Raw genomic sequence first — 20,426 nt, 5'->3', positions numbered from 1 at the left:
GTTCCCACCCGCCAGACCAACTCACACTACGGAAATTCCGCTCGGGATTCGCAGTATGGGCCCTAAAATGCCATCACTTCGCCCTCGTTAGCATATTACCACGCCCACCAGGCTCGTCACATGAAGCCACTCTCTGTAGCTTTTCACAGGCACGCCGCGTTAGCCACGCCCCTCATCACCATGGCATCGGCCTGCTTCAGGATCCGTATCCCTCCGCCGGCGAATAGGCCGCGCGTAGCCCTTCCCCTTCCGCCATGTCAGTCACTCCTTGAGAGAGGAAACGCAGCAGTATCCGACGGCCGGTAGAGAGCCTTTTCTGCGCGGCTCTAATCCTCGGAGAGCATGTCCGGCTCTTCCCCCACCTCCGCCATCATGTCAAGGGAGAGGTTTCCAGCCGCGCCTAAAAGGAGCTCTGACAAAGCCAACAGGTGCGAGGTGAAGGGCTCTGCAGGGCCGGGCTGGGCGGACAATAGAGGGAGGATGGGGGACTACAAGTCTCAGCCAGTCTCTCCTTGTAGATAAGGGGGGAGTCTGTGGGGTTACACATTGTCTATGATGTATTGTGAGGCGGGTACCTGGTGCTGCCATTCACACGCTGCGGCTTTATAGTGTGCTGGGCCTGGTCTGTAATAATGGAAGGGCAGATCCATAACTGATCATCATGTAGGAGTGGAGGATGCAGAACCATTCCATAACCTGGCTTTTCTGTTCAGTGGTCCCTCAACATACGATGGGAATCCGTTCCAAATGAACCATCGTTAGTTGAAACCATTGTATATTGAGGGATCTGTGCAGTGTTATGTATAGGAAGTTATACTCACCGGTCCCTGCCGCTCCGGACCGTCACCGCTGCCCTGGATGTCGCCCTCCATCGCTGTCCCCGGGGTGTCCCTGCTGCTCTGGATCGTCTCTGCTGCCTGCGATCGTCGCTCTTCATCGCGTCGCTGCACACGCCGCTCCTATTGGATGACGGGACAGCGTGCGTGGTGACGTGATGACGACGGAGAGCGACGGCAATGCAGGGGATCCCGAAGAGGACGGTCCGGATCGCCGGGGACAGGTGAGTGAGACTCACCGGACCACACGGGGCACCGTAAATGGCTATCCGGTGGCAGGTGAAGCAGTCTACACTGCCGGATAGCCGTTTATGCGATGGCCCTGACATACAAAAGCATTGTATGTTGATGCTGCCTTCAACATGCGATTTTCTTCAGTGGGATCGGTGCTGCAGGGTAAAGCATGTGTAGGAGTTGGTAGACCATCCAGGTTTGTGTAGGACAGTGGTCTCCAACCTGCGGACCTCTAGATGTTGCAAAACTACAACTCCCAGCATGCCCGGACAGCCGTTGGCTGTCCGGGCATGCTGGGAGTTGTAGTTTTGCAACATCTGGAGGTCCGCAGGTTGGAGACCACTGGTGTAGGACAATGTTCCTCAACCTGACACACCAGCTGTTGCAGAACTACAACTCCCATCATGCCCTAACAGTGTACAACCTTGCACTGCTGGGTCTGATTTATATACGAATGAAGGGCAGGTCAATAATGGAGCCTTGTTTAGGGCTGGAGCGTGTATACTGACATTTCTGTGTTTGCTTCAGTGGGATCAGTGCTACAGGATAAAGCAATAGAACATTATCTGTGATGGGGGATAGAAGATTAAAGGGGTTATCCAGGAAAAACTTTTTTTTTTTATATATATATCAACTGGCTCCAGAAAGTTAAACAAATTTGTAAATTACTTCTATTAAACAATCTTAATCCTTTCAGTACTTATGAGCTTCTGAAGTTGACTTGTTGTTTTCTGTCTAAGTGCTCTCTGATGACACATGTCTTGGGAACCGTCCAGTTTAGAAGGAAATTCCCATAGCAAACCTCTTCTAAACTGGGCGGTTCCACGAGACACATTTCACCAGAGAGCACTTAGACAGAAAAGAACAACTCAACTTCAGAAGCTCATAAGTACTGAAAGGATTAAGATTTTTTAATAGAAGTAATTTACAAATCTGTTTAACTTTCTGGAGCCAGTTGAGATAGATATAGATATAGATATATTATTTATTATTATTATTATTATTATATTTATTATTATATAATTATTATTATTATTATTATATATATATTTATTATTATATATTTATTATATATATATATATATATATATATATATATATATATATATATATATATTTTTTTTTTTTTTTATTTATTTATTATTATATATATTATTATTATTATTATTATTATTATTATTATTATTATTATTATTATTATTATTATATATATATATATATATATATATATATATATATATATATATATATATATATATATATATATATATATATATATATAATCTAAGTTTTTTCCTGGATAACCCCTTTAATAGAAATCAGATCAGATAAATGTCAGTTAACCCCTTGGAGACTCAGGTTTTTTTTTTAACTCCTCACCTTTTCATAATCATAACTCTTTCAATTTTGCACCTACAGGCACATATGATGGCTTGTTTTTTGCGCCACCATTTCTACTTTTGTAATGACATCAGTCATTTTACCCAAAAATCTACGGCGAAACAAAAAAAAAATTGTGTGACAAAATTGAAGAAAAAAACGCCATTTTGTAACTTTTGGGCGCTTCTGTTTCTACGCAGTACATTTTTTGGTAAAAAAAAAAATGACACCTCTTTATTCTGTAGGTCCACATGATTAAAATGATACCCTATTTATAGGGATGTCCCAATACCGATACTAGTATCAGTATCGGGGCCGATACTCGGCATTTGCATGATATCGGGAACTCGTTTAATGTCCCCAATACCATGTCGTATACCTGCTGCTGTGCGGCCCTGCTCCGCTGTCCCGTTCTCCCGATCGCATCATGGCGTCCTATGGAGGAGCATGTGACACACGTCACTCTTCCTCCCCTGCGCCCAGCGTAACGCTACGGAGGAAGCAGAGTGACGTGTATGTCACATGCTCCTCCATAGGACGCCATGATGCGATCGGGAGAACAGGTGAGCACTGTCTACAAGAGGGGGGCGCCACCTGCTGTCTATAAAGGGGGGGGGCTGGTTCTGCTGCTGTCTGGGGGGGCTGCTGCTGCTGCAGCTGTCTATGGGGGGGGGGGGGGCTGCTGCTGCTGCAGCTGTCTATGGGGGGGGGGGGGCTGCTGCTGCTGCAGCTGTCTATGGGGGGGGGGGGGGGCTTCTGCTGCTGCTGCTGTCTATGGGGGGGGCTGCTGCTGTCTATGGGGGGGGGGGGGGGGCTGCTGCTGTCTATGGCGGGGGGGCTGCTGCTGCTGTCTATGGGGGGGGGGGCTGCTGCTGCTGTCTATGGGGGGGGGGCTGCTGCTGCTGTCTATGGGGGGGGGGCTGCTGCTGCTGTCTATGGGGGGGGGGCTGCTGCTGCTGTCTATGGGGGGGGGGGCTGCTGCTGCTGTCTATGGGGGGGGGGCTGCTGCTGCTGTCTATGGGGGGGGGCTGCTGCTGCTGTCTATGGGGGGGGGGGGCTGCTGCTGCTGTCTATGGGGGGGGGGGCTGCTGCTGCTGTCTATGGGGGGGGGGCTGCTGCTGCTGTCTATGGGGGGGGGCTGCTGCTGCTGTCTATGGGGGGGGGGGCTGCTGCTGCTGTCTATGGGGGGGGGCTGCTGCTGCTGTCTATGGGGGGGGCTGCTGCTGCTGTCTATGGGGGGGGGCTGCTGCTGCTGTCTATGGGGGGGGGCTGCTGCTGCTGTCTATGGGGGGGCTGCTGCTGCTGTCTATGGGGGGGGGCTGCTGCTGCTGTCTATGGGGGGGGGCTGCTGCTGCTGTCTATGGGGGGGGGCTGCTGCTGCTGTCTATGGGGGGGGGGGGGCTGCTGCTGCTGCTGTCTATGGGGGGGGGGGGGCTGCTGCTGCTGCTGTCTATGGGGGGGGGGGGCTGCTGCTGCTGCTGTCTATGGGGGGGGGGCTGCTGCTGCTGTCTATGGGGGGGGGGGGCTGCTGCTGCTGTCTATGGGGGGGGGGCTGCTGCTGCTGTCTATGGGGGGGGGGCTGCTGCTGCTGTCTGGGGGGGGGCTGCTGCTGCTGTCTGGGGGGGGGGGCTGCTGCTGCTGTCTATGGGGGGGGGCTGCTGCTGCTGTCTATGGGGGGGGGCTGCTGCTGCTGTCTATGGGGGGGGGGCTGCTTCTGCTGTCTATGGGGGGGCTGCTGCTGCTGCTGTCTATGGGGGGGCTGCTGCTGCTGCTGTCTATGGGGGGGGGGGGCTGCTGCTGCTGCTGTCTATGGGGGGGGGCTGCTGCTGCTGCTGCTGTCTATGGGGGGGGGGGGCTGCTGCTGCTGTCTATGGGGGGGGGGGGCTGCTGCTGCTGTCTATGGGGGGGGGGCTGCTGCTGCTGCTGTCTATGGGGGGGGGCTGCTGCTGCTGTCTATGGGGGGGGGGGGCTGCTGCTGCTGTCTATGGGGGGGCGGGGCTGCTGCTGCTGTCTATGGGGGGGCTGCTGCTGCTGCTGTCTATGGGGGGGGGGGCTGCTGCTGCTGTCTATGGGGGGGGGCTGCTGCTGCTGTCTATGGGGGGGGGCTGCTGCTGCTGTCTATGGGGGGGGGCTGCTGCTGCTGTCTATGGGGGGGGGGGGCTGCTGCTGTCTATGGGGGGGGGGGGCTGCTGCTGTCTATGGGGGGGGGGGGGCTGCTGCTGTCTATGGGGGGGGGGCTGCTGCTGTCTATGGGGGGGGGGCTGCTGCTGTCTATGGGGGGGGGGCTGCTGCTGTCTATGGGGGGGGGGGGGGCTGCTGCTGCTGTCTATGGGGGGGGGGGGCTGCTGCTGCTGTCTATGGGGGGGGGGGGCTGCTGCTGCTGTCTATGGGGGGGGGCTGCTGCTGCTGTCTATGGGGGGGGGCTGCTGCTGCTGTCTATGGGGGGGGGGCTGCTGCTGCTGTCTATGGGGGGGGGGGGCTGCTGCTGCTGTCTATGGGGGGGGGGGGCTGCTGCTGCTGTCTATGGGGGGGGGGGGCTGCTGCTGCTGTCTATGGGGGGGGGGGGCTGCTGCTGCTGTCTATGGGGGGGGGGGCTGCTGCTGCTGTCTATGGGGGGGGGGCTGCTGCTGCTGCTGTCAATGGGGGGGGGGGGGGGGGCTGCTGCTGCTGCTGTCTATGGGGGGGGGGCTGCTGCTGCTGTCTATGGGGGGGGGGCTGCTGCTGCTGCTGTCTATGGGGGGGGCTGCTGCTGCTGCTGTCTATGGGGGGGGGGCTGCTGCTGCTGCTGTCTATGGGGGGGGGCTGCTGCTGCTGCTGTCTATGGGGGGGGGCTGCTGCTGCTGCTGTCTATGGGGGGGCTGCTGCTGCTGTCTATGGGGGGGCTGCTGCTGCTGTCTATGGGGGGGCTGCTGCTGCTGTCTATGGGGGGGGGCTGCTGCTGCTGTCTATGGGGGGGGGCTGCTGCTGCTGTCTATGGGGGGGGGCTGCTGCTGCTGTCTATGGGGGGGGCTGCTGCTGCTGTCTATGGGGGGGGGCTGCTGCTGCTGTCTATGGGGGGGGGGCTGCTGCTGCTGTCTATGGGGGGGGGGCTGCTGCTGCTGTCTATGGGGGGGGGCTGCTGCTGTCTATGGGGGGGGGCTGCTGCTGTCTATGGGGGGGGGCTGCTGCTGTCTATGGGGGGGGGCTGCTGCTGTCTATGGGGGGGGGCTGCTGCTGTCTATGGGGGGGGGGCTGCTGCTGTCTATGGGGGGGGGCTGCTGCTGCTGTCTATGGGGGGGGGCTGCTGCTGCTGTCTATGGGGGGGGGCTGCTGCTGCTGTCTATGGGGGGGCTGCTGCTGCTGTCTATGGGGGGGCTGCTGCTGCTGTCTATGGGGGGGCTGCTGCTGCTGTCTATGGGGGGGCTGCTGCTGCTGTCTATGGGGGGGCTGCTGCTGTCTATGGGGGGGGGCTGCTGCTGTCTATGGGGGGGGGGCTGCTGCTGTCTATGGGGGGGGGCTGCTGCTGTCTATGGGGGGGGCTGCTGCTGTCTATGGGGGGGGGCTGCTGCTGTCTATGGGGGGGGGCTGCTGCTGTCTATGGGGGGGGGGCTGCTGCTGTCTATGGGGGGGGGGCTGCTGCTGTCTATGGGGGGGGCTGCTGCTGTCTATGGGGGGGGGGCTGCTGCTGTCTATGGGGGGGGGGCTGCTGCTGTCTATGGGGGGGGGGGCTGCTGCTGTCTATGGGGGGGGGGCTGCTGCTGTCTATGGGGGGGGGGGCTGCTGCTGTCTATGGGGGGGGGGCTGCTGCTGTCTATGGGGGGGGGCTGCTGCTGTCTATGGGGGGGGGGGGCTGCTGCTGTCTATGGGGGGGGGGCTGCTGCTGTCTATGGGGGGGGGGCTGCTGCTGTCTATGGGGGGGGGCTGCTGCTGTCTATGGGGGGGGGGCTGCTGCTGTCTATGGGGGGGGGCTGCTGCTGTCTATGGGGGGGGGCTGCTGCTGTCTATGGGGGGGGGCTGCTGCTGTCTATGGGGGGGGGCTGCTGCTGTCTATGGGGGGGGGCTGCTGCTGTCTATGGGGGGGGCTGCTGCTGTCTATGGGGGGGGCTGCTGCTGTCTATGGGGGGGGGCTGCTGCTGTCTATGGGGGAGGCTGCTGCTGTCTATGGGGGGGGCTGCTGCTGTCTATGGGGGGGGCTGCTGCTGTCTATGGGGGGGCTGCTGCTGCTGTCTATGGGGGGGGGGCTGCTGCTGTCTATGGGGGGGGGCTGCTGCTGTCTATGGGGGGGGGGCTGCTGCTGTCTATGGGGGGGGCTGCTGCTGTCTATGGGGGGGGCTGCTGCTGTCTATGGGGGGGGGGGGCTGCTGCTGTCTATGGGGGGGGGGCTGCTGCTGTCTATGGGGGGGGGGCTGCTGCTGTCTATGGGGGGGGGGCTGCTGCTGTCTATGGGGGGGGGCTGCTGCTGTCTATAAGGGGGGGGCTGCTGCTGTCTATAGGGGGGGGGCTGCTGCTGTCTATAAGGGGGGGGGCTGCTGCTGTCTATAAGGGGGGGGGGCTGCTGCTGTCTATAAGGGGGGGGGCTGCTGCTGTCTATAAGGGGGGGGGCTGCTGCTGTCTATAAGGGGGGGGCTGCTGCTGTCTATAAGGGGGGGGGCTGCTGCTGTCTATAAGGGGGGGGGGCTGCTGCTGTCTATAAGGGGGGGGGGGCTGCTGCTGTCTATAAGGGGGGGGGCTGCTGCTGTCTATAAGGGGGGGGGGCTGCTGCTGTCTATAAGGGGGGGGGGGCTGCTGCTGTCTATAAGGGGGGGGGGGGCTGCTGCTGTCTATAAGGGGGGGGCTGCTGCTGTCTATAAGGGGGGGGGCTGCTGCTGTCTATAGAGGTGGGGGGCAGCTTCTGTCTATAGGGGGGGGGGCAGCTGCTGTCTATAAGGGGGGGGGCAGCTGCTGTCTATAAGGGGGGGGGGCAGCTGCTGTCTATAAGGGGGGGGGGCAGCTGCTGTCTATAAGGGGGGGGGGCAGCTGCTGTCTATAAGGGGGGGGGGCCCTGCTGCTGTCTATAAGGGGGGGGCTGCTGTCTCTAAGGGGGGGGGCAGCTGCTGTCTATAAGGGGGGGGCCCTGCTGCTGTCTATAAGGGGGGGGCCCTGCTGCTGTCTATAAGGGGGGGGCGCTGCTGCTGTCTATAAGGGGGGGGGGCCCTGCTGCTGTCTATAAGGGGGGGGGGGCCCTGCTGCTGTCTATAAGGGGGGGGGGCCCTGCTGCTGTCTATAAGGGGGGGGGCTGCTGCTGTCTATAAGGGGGGGGGCCCTGCTGCTGTCTATAAGGGGGGGGCTGCTGTCTCTAAGGGGGGGGGGGCAGCTGCTGTCTATAAGGGGGGGGGCAGCTGCTGTCTATAAGGGGGGGGCCCTGCTGCTGTCTATAAGGGGGGGGCTGCTGTCTCTAAGGGGGGGGGGCAGCTGCTGTCTATAAGGGGGGGGGGCTGCTGCTGTCTATAAGGGGGGGGCCCTGCTGCTGTCTATAAGGGGGGGGGGGCTGCTGCTGTCTATAAGGGGGGGGCTGCTGTCTCTAAGGGGGGGGCGATGCTGTCTATAAAGGGGGGAGCCTTCTGTCTATAAGGGGGGGGGGAGCCTGCTGTCTATTAGCCCCGGGTCCTGGCTACAGTCAGCCGCTAGGACCAACCAGATATGACGCGGGGTCACCGCATGACAAGTACGCCCTGCGTCCCCAAGAGGTTAAAGAGGTACTCCAGGGAACTGAACTTATCAGACACTTATCTCCTATTTACAGGATGGGGTACAAATGTCTGGCCACTGCAGTAATTCTCAGACAATCATTGTTTGAGGTGGACATTGCTGTGGCTTGTGATTGGCTGAATGGCCGTCACTTGCGTCCATCCAGGAAGGTGAAGCCAGCTATGGTTCAGCACAGCCTCATTGACCCATGATCACAATATAAGGCTGACAGATTCCATTAGAGTAAGTTCACACGGGCAAATCTGCAAACTTTCCACTTTGGGTTTAGCCGTGGCAGATTTTCTGCAGTGGAAAATCCACAACACAGACCCTGTTGAAGTCAACAATATCTGCTGCTGAACCTCAGCTGCAGATTTTTTTGCAGCGATAAACTTGCAGAATATCCGCCCGTGTAAATATACCTTAAGGGAACATTCAGATGAGCGGATCCACAGGTTATATTACGCAGTGGATCCGCCGCTGAAAGACCCCTGCATGGTGCCTTTACATGTGCCTGCTCGGAGCTGCAATATGCTGCTACGAGCAGACGGACTGCGACGTGCGAATCGCTAAACGCATGCACAGTGTACTTGCACATCGCGGCAGCTTTCGGCCTAGCTCATAGAGCAGGGGAAGTGGCCGCGATGTGTACGAGTACATCGCTTCAGTGTGTCTGCCCGTATCGGGGTATTGCAGCTCTGAGCAGGCACATGTGACGGTGAAATTCCGCCTCAAATGAAAGCCAAATACACTTCTATGGGATTCCGCGCTCCCGTTGACGCTTCGGAATTTCCGCTTGCATAGAGGTGTATTGGACTTTCATTTGAGGCGGAATTCCGCTAGCGGAAATTCCTCTGTGTGAATAGACCCTTAGGCTAGGTTGACACTGCGGAATCTCCGGGCAGAAAATTTTCAGCCCGGAGATTCCGTGTGGCCAGCGCCGACTGAATAAGTCGGCGCTAGGACTGCACAGACACTACAGTCTCCAATAGACTACAATGTGTTCCGCGAGTATTTCCGCCTGAAGAATGAGCAACGCCATTCTTCAGGCGGAAATTTTCAAGCGGATTTTCCTTTCACAAATTCCGCTGCACAAATTCCAAAGTGTGAATTTGTGAACGGAAACCAATTACCTATACAGTACATTTTAGTAAGCTGAATTTCTTCCTGCAATTTCAAAGCGGAATTGCAGGCGGAAATTCGGTAGTATGAACCTAGCCTTAGGGTCGTGTCACACACAGTGTACACTGTTTTTCAGGCTTCATAGAGAAATACGCTGCATATTTTATGAGAAGACATGCAGGGCTACCCGCAGCAGCCCTGTGTGTGCAGTGTGGTTTAGAGATGGGGCCGTGTGTCAGTCATGTGCGCTGATCCAGTCTCCAAACCTCACTGCACACACACACACCTGCCACAAGGTAGCCCTGCGTGTCTGCTCATGGGAGAATACGCAGTGTATTTCCTGCTGTGCAGCGTAAAATACGCTGCGTATACACTACGTGTCACCCTACCCTATACCACAATTATATCAGATTGCAAAAATGTGCAGGTAATACTCATGTAAAACCAGCCTGTCACCACCATAACCCGCCTAATATGAAAGAGCATTTAGGGTAGGGTCACACGTAACGGATCCGCTGCCCCAACCCATTTTGTTCCTCCAGCTGTTGCCACCTCGCCCTGCCTCTGGCCTGCTAGCAGCGTTAATCCGCCACTACGAGCAGCCACACAGGGGACTTGCGAGTCGCCAAGTGCACATGTGCAGTGTACTCAGATATCACGGCTGCTCCGTCAGGTCACCGGCGGATCCGCAGCGTAAAATACACTGCGGATGCCTTAGGTGTGACCCTACCCTTAATATATATTAAAATAATTGAATAAATGGAACTGTACTGCAGATCTAATAGGCTGAGCGGATAGATTCTGTGATGCTGTCACTTAGGCTCATTGCACCCACAGTAGGGTGCTCATTGCACCCATTGACGTGGGTGGCTTCATTGTTTCACAAAGAAAAAAGAAAGTCACTATATAGTCAGATTCCTTTTCTGCGGTCACAAGTTTCTTCCTATAGAGACCTCTGATTTTACTGAGCTGCAATATGATGACCATATAATGGGCTTTACTGTTCCTGCTTCACTTCATACAGGATCCAAAGGAAAGCAAATCATGACGTGCACCATTAGACCCAATGTGCAGAGCTGTTCTCTACTAGCAGCATATCTCTCTAATACCTCTGGATCTCCTACTACTCTATATAATGGAGCTGTGTGCAGGAGGCCTACAGGGTGGGCATTCCATAGGTATTATGATGGTGTTCATTTAGTTACTTAAAGGGGAAATAGTACAGTGGTCCCTCAACATACGATGGTAATCCGTTCCAAACGGACCATCGTTTGTTGAAACCATCGTATGTTGAGGGATCCGTGCAATGTAAAGTATAGGACAGTGGTCTACAACCTGCGCACCTCCAGATGTTGCAAAACTACAACACCCAGCATGCCCGGACAGCCAGCGGCTGTCCGGGCATGCTGGGAGTTGTAGTTTTGCAACATCTGGAGGTCCGCAGGTTGAAGACCACTGGTAGAGGAAGTTGTACTCACCTGTCCCCGCCGCTCCGGACCGTCACAGCTGCCCAGGATGTCGCCGTCCATCGCTGTCGCCGCGTCCCCGGGGTGTCCCCGACGCTCCGGCAAGGCCTCTGCTTCCCCGGCATCCTCGCTCTCCGTCGCCGCCATCACGTCGCTACGCACGCCGCTCCTATTGGATGACAGGACGGCGTGCGCAGTGACTTGATGATGACTATTTAGAGCACTGACGATGCAGGGGATCCCAAAGAGGAATGTGCCGGAGCCCCGAGGACAGGTAAGTGATCGTCAGCGGACCACACGGGGCACCGTAAATGGCTATCTGGTGGCAGCTGAAGCAGTCAGCGCTGCCGTATAGCCGTTTATGCGATGGCCCCGACATACAAAGCATCGTATGTTGATGCTGCCTTCAACATGCGATGGCCTCTGAGAGGCCATCTTATGTTGAAATGATCGTATGTCTGGGCCATCGTAGGTAGGGGGGTTTCACTGTATATGATTGCGTATGCTGTTATTTGGGGCAGAGCGTATGCTATAGATACCCACTGATTTCAGAGGTACTGGGCCTGATGCACATATATTGTCTGTCTTCTGGTCAGGAGGCTAATAGCTGTAGTAGAATTGCTGTCTGTAGTTGCTGATCTCTTGCATCTTTCTTTCTCTCCACAGCTTAAACGAACTCCCAACAACCACCCCATGCAAGACCCCCATTCAGCTGCTACATGAATTTGGCATCAAGACCGGCAGCCCCGCTGTGTACACATTAGAAAAAGCCGAAGGACAAGCCCATAACACAAGCTTCACATTCTGTGTTACCATAGGAGAGATATCATGCATAGGTTTGTAAAGAAAAAAAAATGGTAGCAAAACAATCTTGCAAGAGGCCATGCCAGTGGTATCTCAACAAATAAGTGTAAAAATTAGGCAGATAAACTAGCTAAAGAGACTGTAAGAGCCATAAGGGTGACATAAAAAAAAATGCTCTATCCTGTCACTGTGTTTGGGGGGAAGCTATGGAGGTTTTTAATGGTATTTTTGTGTAGATGTAATGGTTTGATCACTTTCTTTTTAGCTCTGATCCTGGCTGCTGATGACTCTATTAACAGCCTTAACCCCTTAAGGACTCAGGGTTTTTCCGTTTTTGCACTTTCGTTTTTTCCTCCTTACCTTTAAAAAATCATAACCCTTTCAATTTTCCACCTAAAAATCCATATTATGGCTTATTTTTTGCGTCGCCAATTCTACTTTGCAGTGACATTAGTCATTTTACCCAAAAATGCACGGCGAAACGGAAAAAAAAATCATTGTGCGACAAAATCGAAAAAAAAACGCCATTTTGTAACTTTTGGGGGCTTCCGTTTCTAGGCAGTGCATATTTCGGCAAAAATTACACCTTATCATTATTCTGTAGGTCCATACGGTTAAAATGATACCCTACTTATATAGGTTTGATTTTGTCGCACTTCTGGAAAAAATCATAACTACATGCAGGAAAATTTATACGTTTAAAAATGTCATCTTCTGACCCCTATAACTTTTTTATTTTTCCACGTACGGGGCGGTATGAGGACTCATTTTTTGCGCCGTGATCTGAAGTTTTTATTGGTATGATTTTTGTTTTGATCTGACTTTTTGATCACTTTTTATTCATTTTTTAATGTTATAAAAAGTTACCAAAATACGCTTTTTTGGACTTTGGAATTTTTTTGCGCGTACGCCATTGACCGTACGGCTTAATTAATGATATATTTTTATAGTTTGGACATTTACGCATGCGGCGATACCACATATGTTTATATTTTTTTTTTTTTACACTGTTTTATTTTTCTTATGGGAAAAGGGGGGTGATTCAAACTTTTATTAGGGAAGGGGTTAAATGACCTTTATTAACACTTTTTTTTCCCTTTTTTTTTTGCAGTGTTATAGGTCCCATAGGGACCTATAACACTGCACACACTGATCTCTCATCCTGATCACAGGCGTGTATTAACACGCCTGTGATCAGCATTATCGACGCTTGACTGCTCCTGCCTGGATCTCAGGCACGGAGCAGTCATTCGTCGATCGGACACCAGGGAGGCAGGTAAGAGCCCTCCCGGTGTCCGATCAGCTGTTCGGGACGCCGCGATTTCACCGCGGCGGTCCCGAACAGCCCGACTGAGCAGCCGGGATACTTTCAGTTTCACTTTAGAAGCGGCGGTCAGCTTTGACCGCCGCTTCTAAAGGGTTAATACCGCACATCGCTGCGATCGGCGATGTGTGGTATTAGCCGCGGGTCCCGGCCGTTGATTAGCGCCGGGACCCACGCGATATGATGCGGGATCGCGGCGCGATCCCGCTTCATATCGCGGGCGCCGGCGCAGGACGTAAATATACGTCCTGCGTCGTTAAGGGGTTAAAGGGGTATTCCAGGCCAAAACTTTTTTTTTTTTTTAAATATATATATCAACTGGCTCCGGAAAGTTGAACAGATTTGTAAATTACTTCTATTAAAAAATCTTAATCCATACAATAGTTATTAGCTTCTGAAGTTGAGTTGTTTTTTCTGTCTAACTGCTTTCTGATGACTCATGTCCCGGGAGCTGTGCAGTTTCTATGGGGATATTTTCTCAACATGCACAGCTCCCGTGACGTGACATCATCATTTAGCAGTTAGACAGAAAACTTCAGAAGCTAATAAATATTGGAAGGATTAAGATTTTTTAATAGAAGTAATTTACAAATCTGTTTAACTTTCCGGTGCCAGTTGATATATAACAAAAAGTTTTTGCCTGGAATACCCCTTTAATGTTCATGACCTGAGCCTATTCCATACTACCTGAAGCAAAATTTGAAGTATATGTATGAAAAAAGGTTAAATCTTTTACAGTGAGCAGTCCTACTTAGTTACTGATGGCTGTCTTTGTATGGACACTGAAGTCTGTCAGTCCCTGACTAGGACCGCCCACTTGACTACTAAGCATGGAAAGAGCAGAGGTTTAAATGAATTAGTGACAATTATCCGGGAACTTTTCTAGAAGAAACTATTTATCAGTCGTACAAACATCAATATTCCAGCTCTCACCCTTTCTGCACTGCAGGTGTGGACAGACAGCTGGGAGAGTTCATCTACTTTAACCCCTTAAGGACCAATACAAATAAACCTGTACGCCCCTGAAAGACCAGGCCTGTTTTTTCTAATCGGGGATGTCTGTCTTTATTAGAGAATAACTCTTGTAACGTTTTGCCAATCACGATAATTCTGACATTGTTTTTTTGTCACAAGTTGTCCTTCATGTACATAGTAAAAGTAAGCCGATATAATTTGTAGTTTTTTTTTATAATGCAAAAATTCATGAAATTTTTACCAAAAATTACGATTTTTTGCTATTTTAACACTAATAGGGTGCATATGTTTATACAAACTGACCAAATAGTTTATGAAACTTATACTTTCAGATGTCTACTTTATTTTGACGTCATTTTTTTTGTTTTTAATTAACATTTTAAATTAGTTAGAAGCCTAACAATTTAACTTGAAATTTTGAAAATTTGAAAAGTACATCTTTTTTTGTGTGCTATGCAAGGTTTGCAGAAATTAAAAGGTAGTAGAACATAGGAACACCCCCCCCCAAATGACCCCATTTTAAAAACTAGACCCCTCAAGGTATTCGCTAGGGGGTACAGTGAGTATTTTAACACCATAGTTTTTTGGCAGGAATTATTACAAAGTCAGTGTTAAAAATTCGAAATTTGCAATTTTTCACAAATGCATCATTTGGGGGGGCATATTTTTTGTACATCACTTCTGATATTGAAAGAAATGCACCCTATATTTTATTTAGCTGCTTGTCCCATGTTCGGAAATACCCCCGCTTAGGACATATATGGTTCCTTGGCCGCGTGGTAGGACTCAGAATGAGAGGAGCGCCATTTGGCTTTCAGGGCAGAACAGTACCCCCACCCCCACAAGTGACCCCATTTATATACCGCACCCCTACAAGTTATTGGCTGCACCAGGGACCACTCTGATTGGTCCTTGGTCGGCTGGCAGTATAATGCGTCTGTCTGTGACAGTTAAGGCTCCTGATGGATATATCCGCCATGTTGTGGGAATAAGCACCCGCTCATGGCGAATATATCCATCACTGCTGCGGCTGGGTAGCTCAGTGTGTCCGCTCATGACTGCCGGCGGGAAATCCGCCGCTATGAGTGGACACACAAATCTACCCAGCCGCAGCAGGGAGCTCATTACCGTGACTGCTGCATAATGTGTAGGATCACATGGTGGACATCCGCAACATATTACATGCTGCGGATGTTCGCCAATGCGATCCTATACATTATGCATTTTTTTTTTATTAGATTCATTTAATAAATGTATTTTTAATATATATAGTTTTTTTAATTTTTTACACTTTTATTACATTTTTATTTTTACACTTTTATTTTATTTATTTATTTTTACACTTTTTAATGCTTTGGAATACTTAGTATTCCAAAGCATTGCAGTTATATGCTGCCTGCCAGTTTTCACTAGCAGGCAGCATATTAGGACGTGCCTCTGGCACGTCCTTTCAGGCAATACCCAGGGCAGACCTGGGGGTCTTTGTAGGACCCCCGGCTGCCCAGGTATGCAGCAGCACCCCGCGATCGCACTGCGGGGTGCTGCAGAGGAGACAGAGTGAGCCCCCTCCCTCTGTCAGAACTCCTTACAGCGCGCGGTCACTTCTGACCGCGGCTGTAAGGGTTAAACTGCCGGAAGTGAAGTGAACTTCACTCCCGGCAGTGCGGCAGGTCCCGGCCAGCCGTGGACACACACAGCACCCCGCGATCGCGATGCGGGGTGCTGCAGGAGTGACAGAGGGAGCTCCCTCCCTCTGTCATAACACTTAAAGCCCGCGGTCACTTCCGACCGCTGCTGTAAGGGTTAAAACTGCCAGGACTGAAGTTTACTTCGGTCCTGGCAGTGCAGCAGGGTCCCGGCTGTGTGATACAGCCGAGTCCCTGCCGCGATCTCGTGGGTGCACTGGGCAGCACCCACGAGAATAATGGCCGAGTATAGACGTCCAGCTGCGGGAACGGCCGCCAACCTGGACGTCTATACTCGTCCGTGGTCGTTATCGGGTTAATCCAAGAAACAAAGAACCTGTCCGGCATGTGGTGGGCCAAATAAAACTTCTTACATTGTACCTGTTTTTAATATGTGAAAATAAAGAAAAGTTTAATATAAACCACTACATGAAAAAACTATAATGATCCAAAGGATGTAGGTCTCCCAACTCGTATAAATATATCAAAAATGAAAAAAATAGGGAACCTTTAAAATGTTAATATTTATTGTATCCATTAAAATATGAAAAAAACTTTTTTGGAAAAAATCACACCACGTGAAAAAACTAAGAATGTATTGCCACCGCCATATGTTGGTATCTTTCTTGGTGCTCACCTCTCCACATTAATTCATACAGATGAGAGCCCCAACATTGTATTCTTATATTCTTATATTAACGCCACAGTCTTTTGATCACTGTTCACACTTCTAGTAACGCCACAGTCTTTTGATCACTATTCACACTTGGTTTTTAGAGCCAAGCGAAAATAATCATGCAAATTTCGCAATTGGAATCCATAAAACTGTTAGTAATTTACTGCATCCAGTGCCATATACTTTAGATCACTGTTCACACTTCTAGTAACGCCACAGTCTTTTGATCACTGTTCACACTTGGTTTGTAGAGCCAAGAGAAAATATTCATACAAATTCCGCACTTTGAATCCAAAAAACTGTTAGTAATTTACTGCATCCAGTGCTATATATTTTAGATCACTGATCACACTTCTAGTAACGACACAGTCTTTTAGTAACGACACAGTCTTTTGATCACTATTCACACTTGGTTTTTAGAGCCAAAAGAAAATAATCATGCAAATTTTGCAATTGGAATCCATAAAACTGTTAACCACTACATGCTTAACATTATCAACAAAAGTTCACATTGACCCCTTGGATTTAACCTATTTGGTCTTACTGCTGTATATCACAGTGTAGCTTATATACCAGAGAACAACAAAGCATTACCACTGCCAATTAAAATAATATATTTTATTGAATCAGGATAAAACAATTGTGCAAATGTGCCAATGTCCAGATACAATCCAATATTGTTGCCGGTGATATTGTAAACTCGTGAAAATACACTGTTCTGTTTGTTAAAGGGGAGTAAGCAATGCATAGGGGATAGAGGGGATATTCACCAACACTTCACTGCACCATTAATAACCTATGTCACTATTTAAGGCCCTGTGGCCCCCAAAGATTAACTCACCCCACATAGGTTACATCACTCTGTGCCATTGAACACTCACCCATGATATCACCAGTCCAGCCAACCCAGACTTACGTTTCGTTAAGGAACTTTATCAAGGGAGGCCTTCGTTTTTCAGAATATGCCTTGACAAACTAAGGCTTCTTTCACACTGCCATTAGGACACGGCAGTGTGGCAGCTGGGGGGGGTGTAATAGCGGGAGAAAAAAATACTGCTTGCTTCGTCTTTTTCTCTGGCTACAAAATAACGATGCTCGAAGGACCTCGAAGTAAATGGTATCGATCGGGACCCATTATTTCCCGTTGTTCCCCGACCCGATAACGGCCCATAAAGGCTTTAAGAAAAAAAAAAGCCTAATGCCGTTTATGGACAGGGCACAACGGCAGTGTGTAAGTAGCCTAAGCCTGCTTTAAAAACAGGGACTAAAATGTATCTGGTCTGAACAAGAATATTCCAGAGCTGAACAGGTTAAATAAAAACCTATTTTACACCAGCAAGTAGCAAACTAGAACAGTGTTTCTTAAGCGCGGTCCTCAGGTCATGTTTTCAGGATTTCCTTAGTCTTTCACAGGTGATATAATTCTGGTCAGTGAATCAGGTATCACCACAGTCATATCATCTGCGAGAGACTAAGGAAATCCTGAAAACATCACCTGGTGGGGGGTCTTGAGGTCCTCGCTTGAGAAATGCTGAACTAGAAGAAACGAAGCAGGCGCTTCATGTGCAGGACCCTCTAGTATTGTATAGAAAGAGATTGGTGGTAACAAGGATGCTGCTCGCCTTACTGAGTGAGCACTGTCTTAACACCCATTTTTGTGGAAGAGGTATATTTATATAACCATAAAATATATATTTTATAAGAACGAACACCTTATTTATTGTAGAAATGCCTCCCAGCACTTGACACTTTACCCATGGACACTTTAATGCAATTTTCCATCATACATGACACATCTCCCTGTATACGACGACATATCACGTGGTCTAATAAGGCCCATGACCCAGATTAATGTGCGACTGCTTGTCTTCTCACTAATTTTTGTATAAAAGAGCTGTCTGTTCAGTAAATGTAATTTTTATTTATCGTTTCTATATGGTTAGTGGTGATAACCTCTATTAGTGGTTTTTGTATTTTCCCCTTGGGCTACTTGCAGCTTCTCACTCTCCTTTAAAGGGGTACTCTGCCCCTAGACATTTTATCCCTTATCCAAAGGAGCGTCTGGTTCAGTGCCAGAGGCTTGTGGTGTCATGGCCACGCCCCCTCCCATAGAATTGCATTTAGAGGGAGTGTCTATGACGTCATCAGCATCTGCCCCGCATTGCCATTCATCCGGCACGAGGCGAAGTGCGCTCTGTTCACTGGATGTCTGGGGTGCCGCAGCCCCAGCGGTGGAACCCCAGCTATCAGACATGTTATCCCCTATCCTTTGGCTCCATAAAAGAGAAAATGTGCAGAAAAATGCTTTAAAAGCAATAAAATATCTTGAAAATTTTAGGCTCATTAGCTTGTATACACACGCGTATTTTTGAGCCTCAAAATACACTGTGAACATAGGCTAGTATTCTAGTTGGCACACACATTTAAAGGGGCTTGTCCAGAATTAGAAAGTTAGAGCTACTTTCTGCCCAAAACCTGTCCTTGGCCTGTTATTGCAGCTCAGCTCCATTGAAGTGAAGAAAGCTGAGCTGCAATCTCCCAGAGGTCCACGTGATCAGCTGTTATTGCTGCACAACGCAGTCATTGTTGGACCATTAGAGGTCTGTGAAGGCCTAGAACAAAAGCACCTCTTGATGAAATGCATGAATAAATATAAGCTGTAGTGCTTGACTTAAGGGGGAATTTATTATTGTTGGTGTAAATCGGGTTCTTTTTACCCCCGTTTGCCTGGGTCTACACCAAGTATACTTCCCACACATTAATCAAAGAGATGCGTGTGGGATTGCATAAAAATTCCTTGATAAATCACTGACCACTGAAAGCGTGCCGCAACACTACATTCAAGTTGTTTTCTTGAGTGTAAATCACTAAAAGGATTTGACTTTTCACTCTGCGCTAAAGTTTGCAACTTTATAACACTGAAAAAACGGTAAAACCAATGATAAATTCTTACACAGGCTATGTTCACACAGTGGAAATTCCACAAAATTTACATACCTGTTTATTTATTTTTAGAGGAATACCATTAAACAAAATGTTGGCAGAATTCTACGTTTTGAGTAGGGATCCAACCAATTATCGGTTTAGCCGATAATATCGTCCGATATTCACGATTTTGGACGTTATTGGTATCGGCAATTACCTTGCCGATAATACGATAATGCCCCGCACCGCCAAGCCACGAAGCCCCACCGCACCCTGCTGCTTTGTTTAGCTCATAGCGCAGTACATAGACTGATACATTGTAACGGTAACCAACACATACAATTGCAAACACTGGATATCCAGCAGCCCAGTGTTTTGAGTATTGGCGAATCTTCATAAAAGTATACATCCATCATCTGGAAGCCAGACAACTGATGTGTTTCGGATCACTCCTCTAAGTCATAGTGTCTGGCATGTGCAAGCAAGCAAACAGACATATATGCCATGTCACATGATTACAGGGTGGGCCATTTATATGAATACACCTTAATAAAATGGGAATGGTTGGTGATATTAACTTCCTGTTTGTGGCACATTAGTATATATGAGGGGGGAAACTTCAAGATGGGTGGTGACCATGGTGGCCATTTTGAAGTCGGCCATTTTTAATCCAACTTTAGTTTTTTCAATAGGAAGAGGGTCATGTGACACATCGAACTTATTGGGAATTTCACAAGAAAAACAATGATGTGCTTGGTTTTAATGTAACTTTATTCTTTCATGAGTTATTTACAAGTTTCTGACCACTTATAAAATGTGTTCAATGTGCTGCCCATTGTGTTGAATTGTCAATGCAACCCGCAATCCACTCTTCACACACTGATAGCAACACCGCAGGAGAAATGCTAGCACAGGCTTCCAGTATCCGTAGTTTCAGGTGCTGCACATCTCGTATCTTCACAGCATAGACAATTGCCTTCACATGACCCCAAAGATAAAAGTCTAAGGGGGTCAGATCGGGAGACCTTGGGGGCCATTCAACTGGCCCACGACGACCAATCCACTTTCCAGGAAACTGTTCATCTAGGAATGCTTGGACCTGACACCCATAATGTGGTGGTCACCATCTTGCTGGAAAAACTCAGGGAACGTGCCAGCTTCAGTGCATAAAGAGGGAAACACATCATCATGTAACAATTTCGCATATCCAGTGGCCTTGAGGTTTCCATTGATGAAGAATGGCCCCACTATCTTTGTACCCCATATACCACACCATACCATCAATTTTTGTGT

At 50.0% G+C, this 20,426-nt stretch overlaps 1 protein-coding gene across 1 annotated transcript in view; it reads left to right on the top strand.

The window, feature by feature from the left end:
• Positions 1 to 236: 236 nt before the first annotated feature.
• PRKRA (protein activator of interferon induced protein kinase EIF2AK2) overlaps positions 237 to 20,426 on the top strand; it is a 53,124-nt gene continuing 32,934 nt past the window's right edge. Inside the window, exons 1-2 of the mRNA XM_056534364.1 lie at positions 237 to 428; positions 11,411 to 11,580. Coding sequence (XP_056390339.1) covers positions 343 to 428; positions 11,411 to 11,580 — 256 coding nt within the window. The 5' untranslated portion in view covers positions 237 to 342. The remainder of the gene's footprint in view (positions 429 to 11,410; positions 11,581 to 20,426) is intronic.

Source organism: Hyla sarda, chromosome 8 (assembly GCF_029499605.1).
Source record: "Hyla sarda isolate aHylSar1 chromosome 8, aHylSar1.hap1, whole genome shotgun sequence".
In the NCBI taxonomy this organism is placed as follows: domain Eukaryota; kingdom Metazoa; phylum Chordata; class Amphibia; order Anura; family Hylidae; genus Hyla; species Hyla sarda.
The sequence above is the reverse complement of the archived record's forward strand: the minus strand, read 5'-3'. Positions and strand labels throughout refer to the sequence as shown.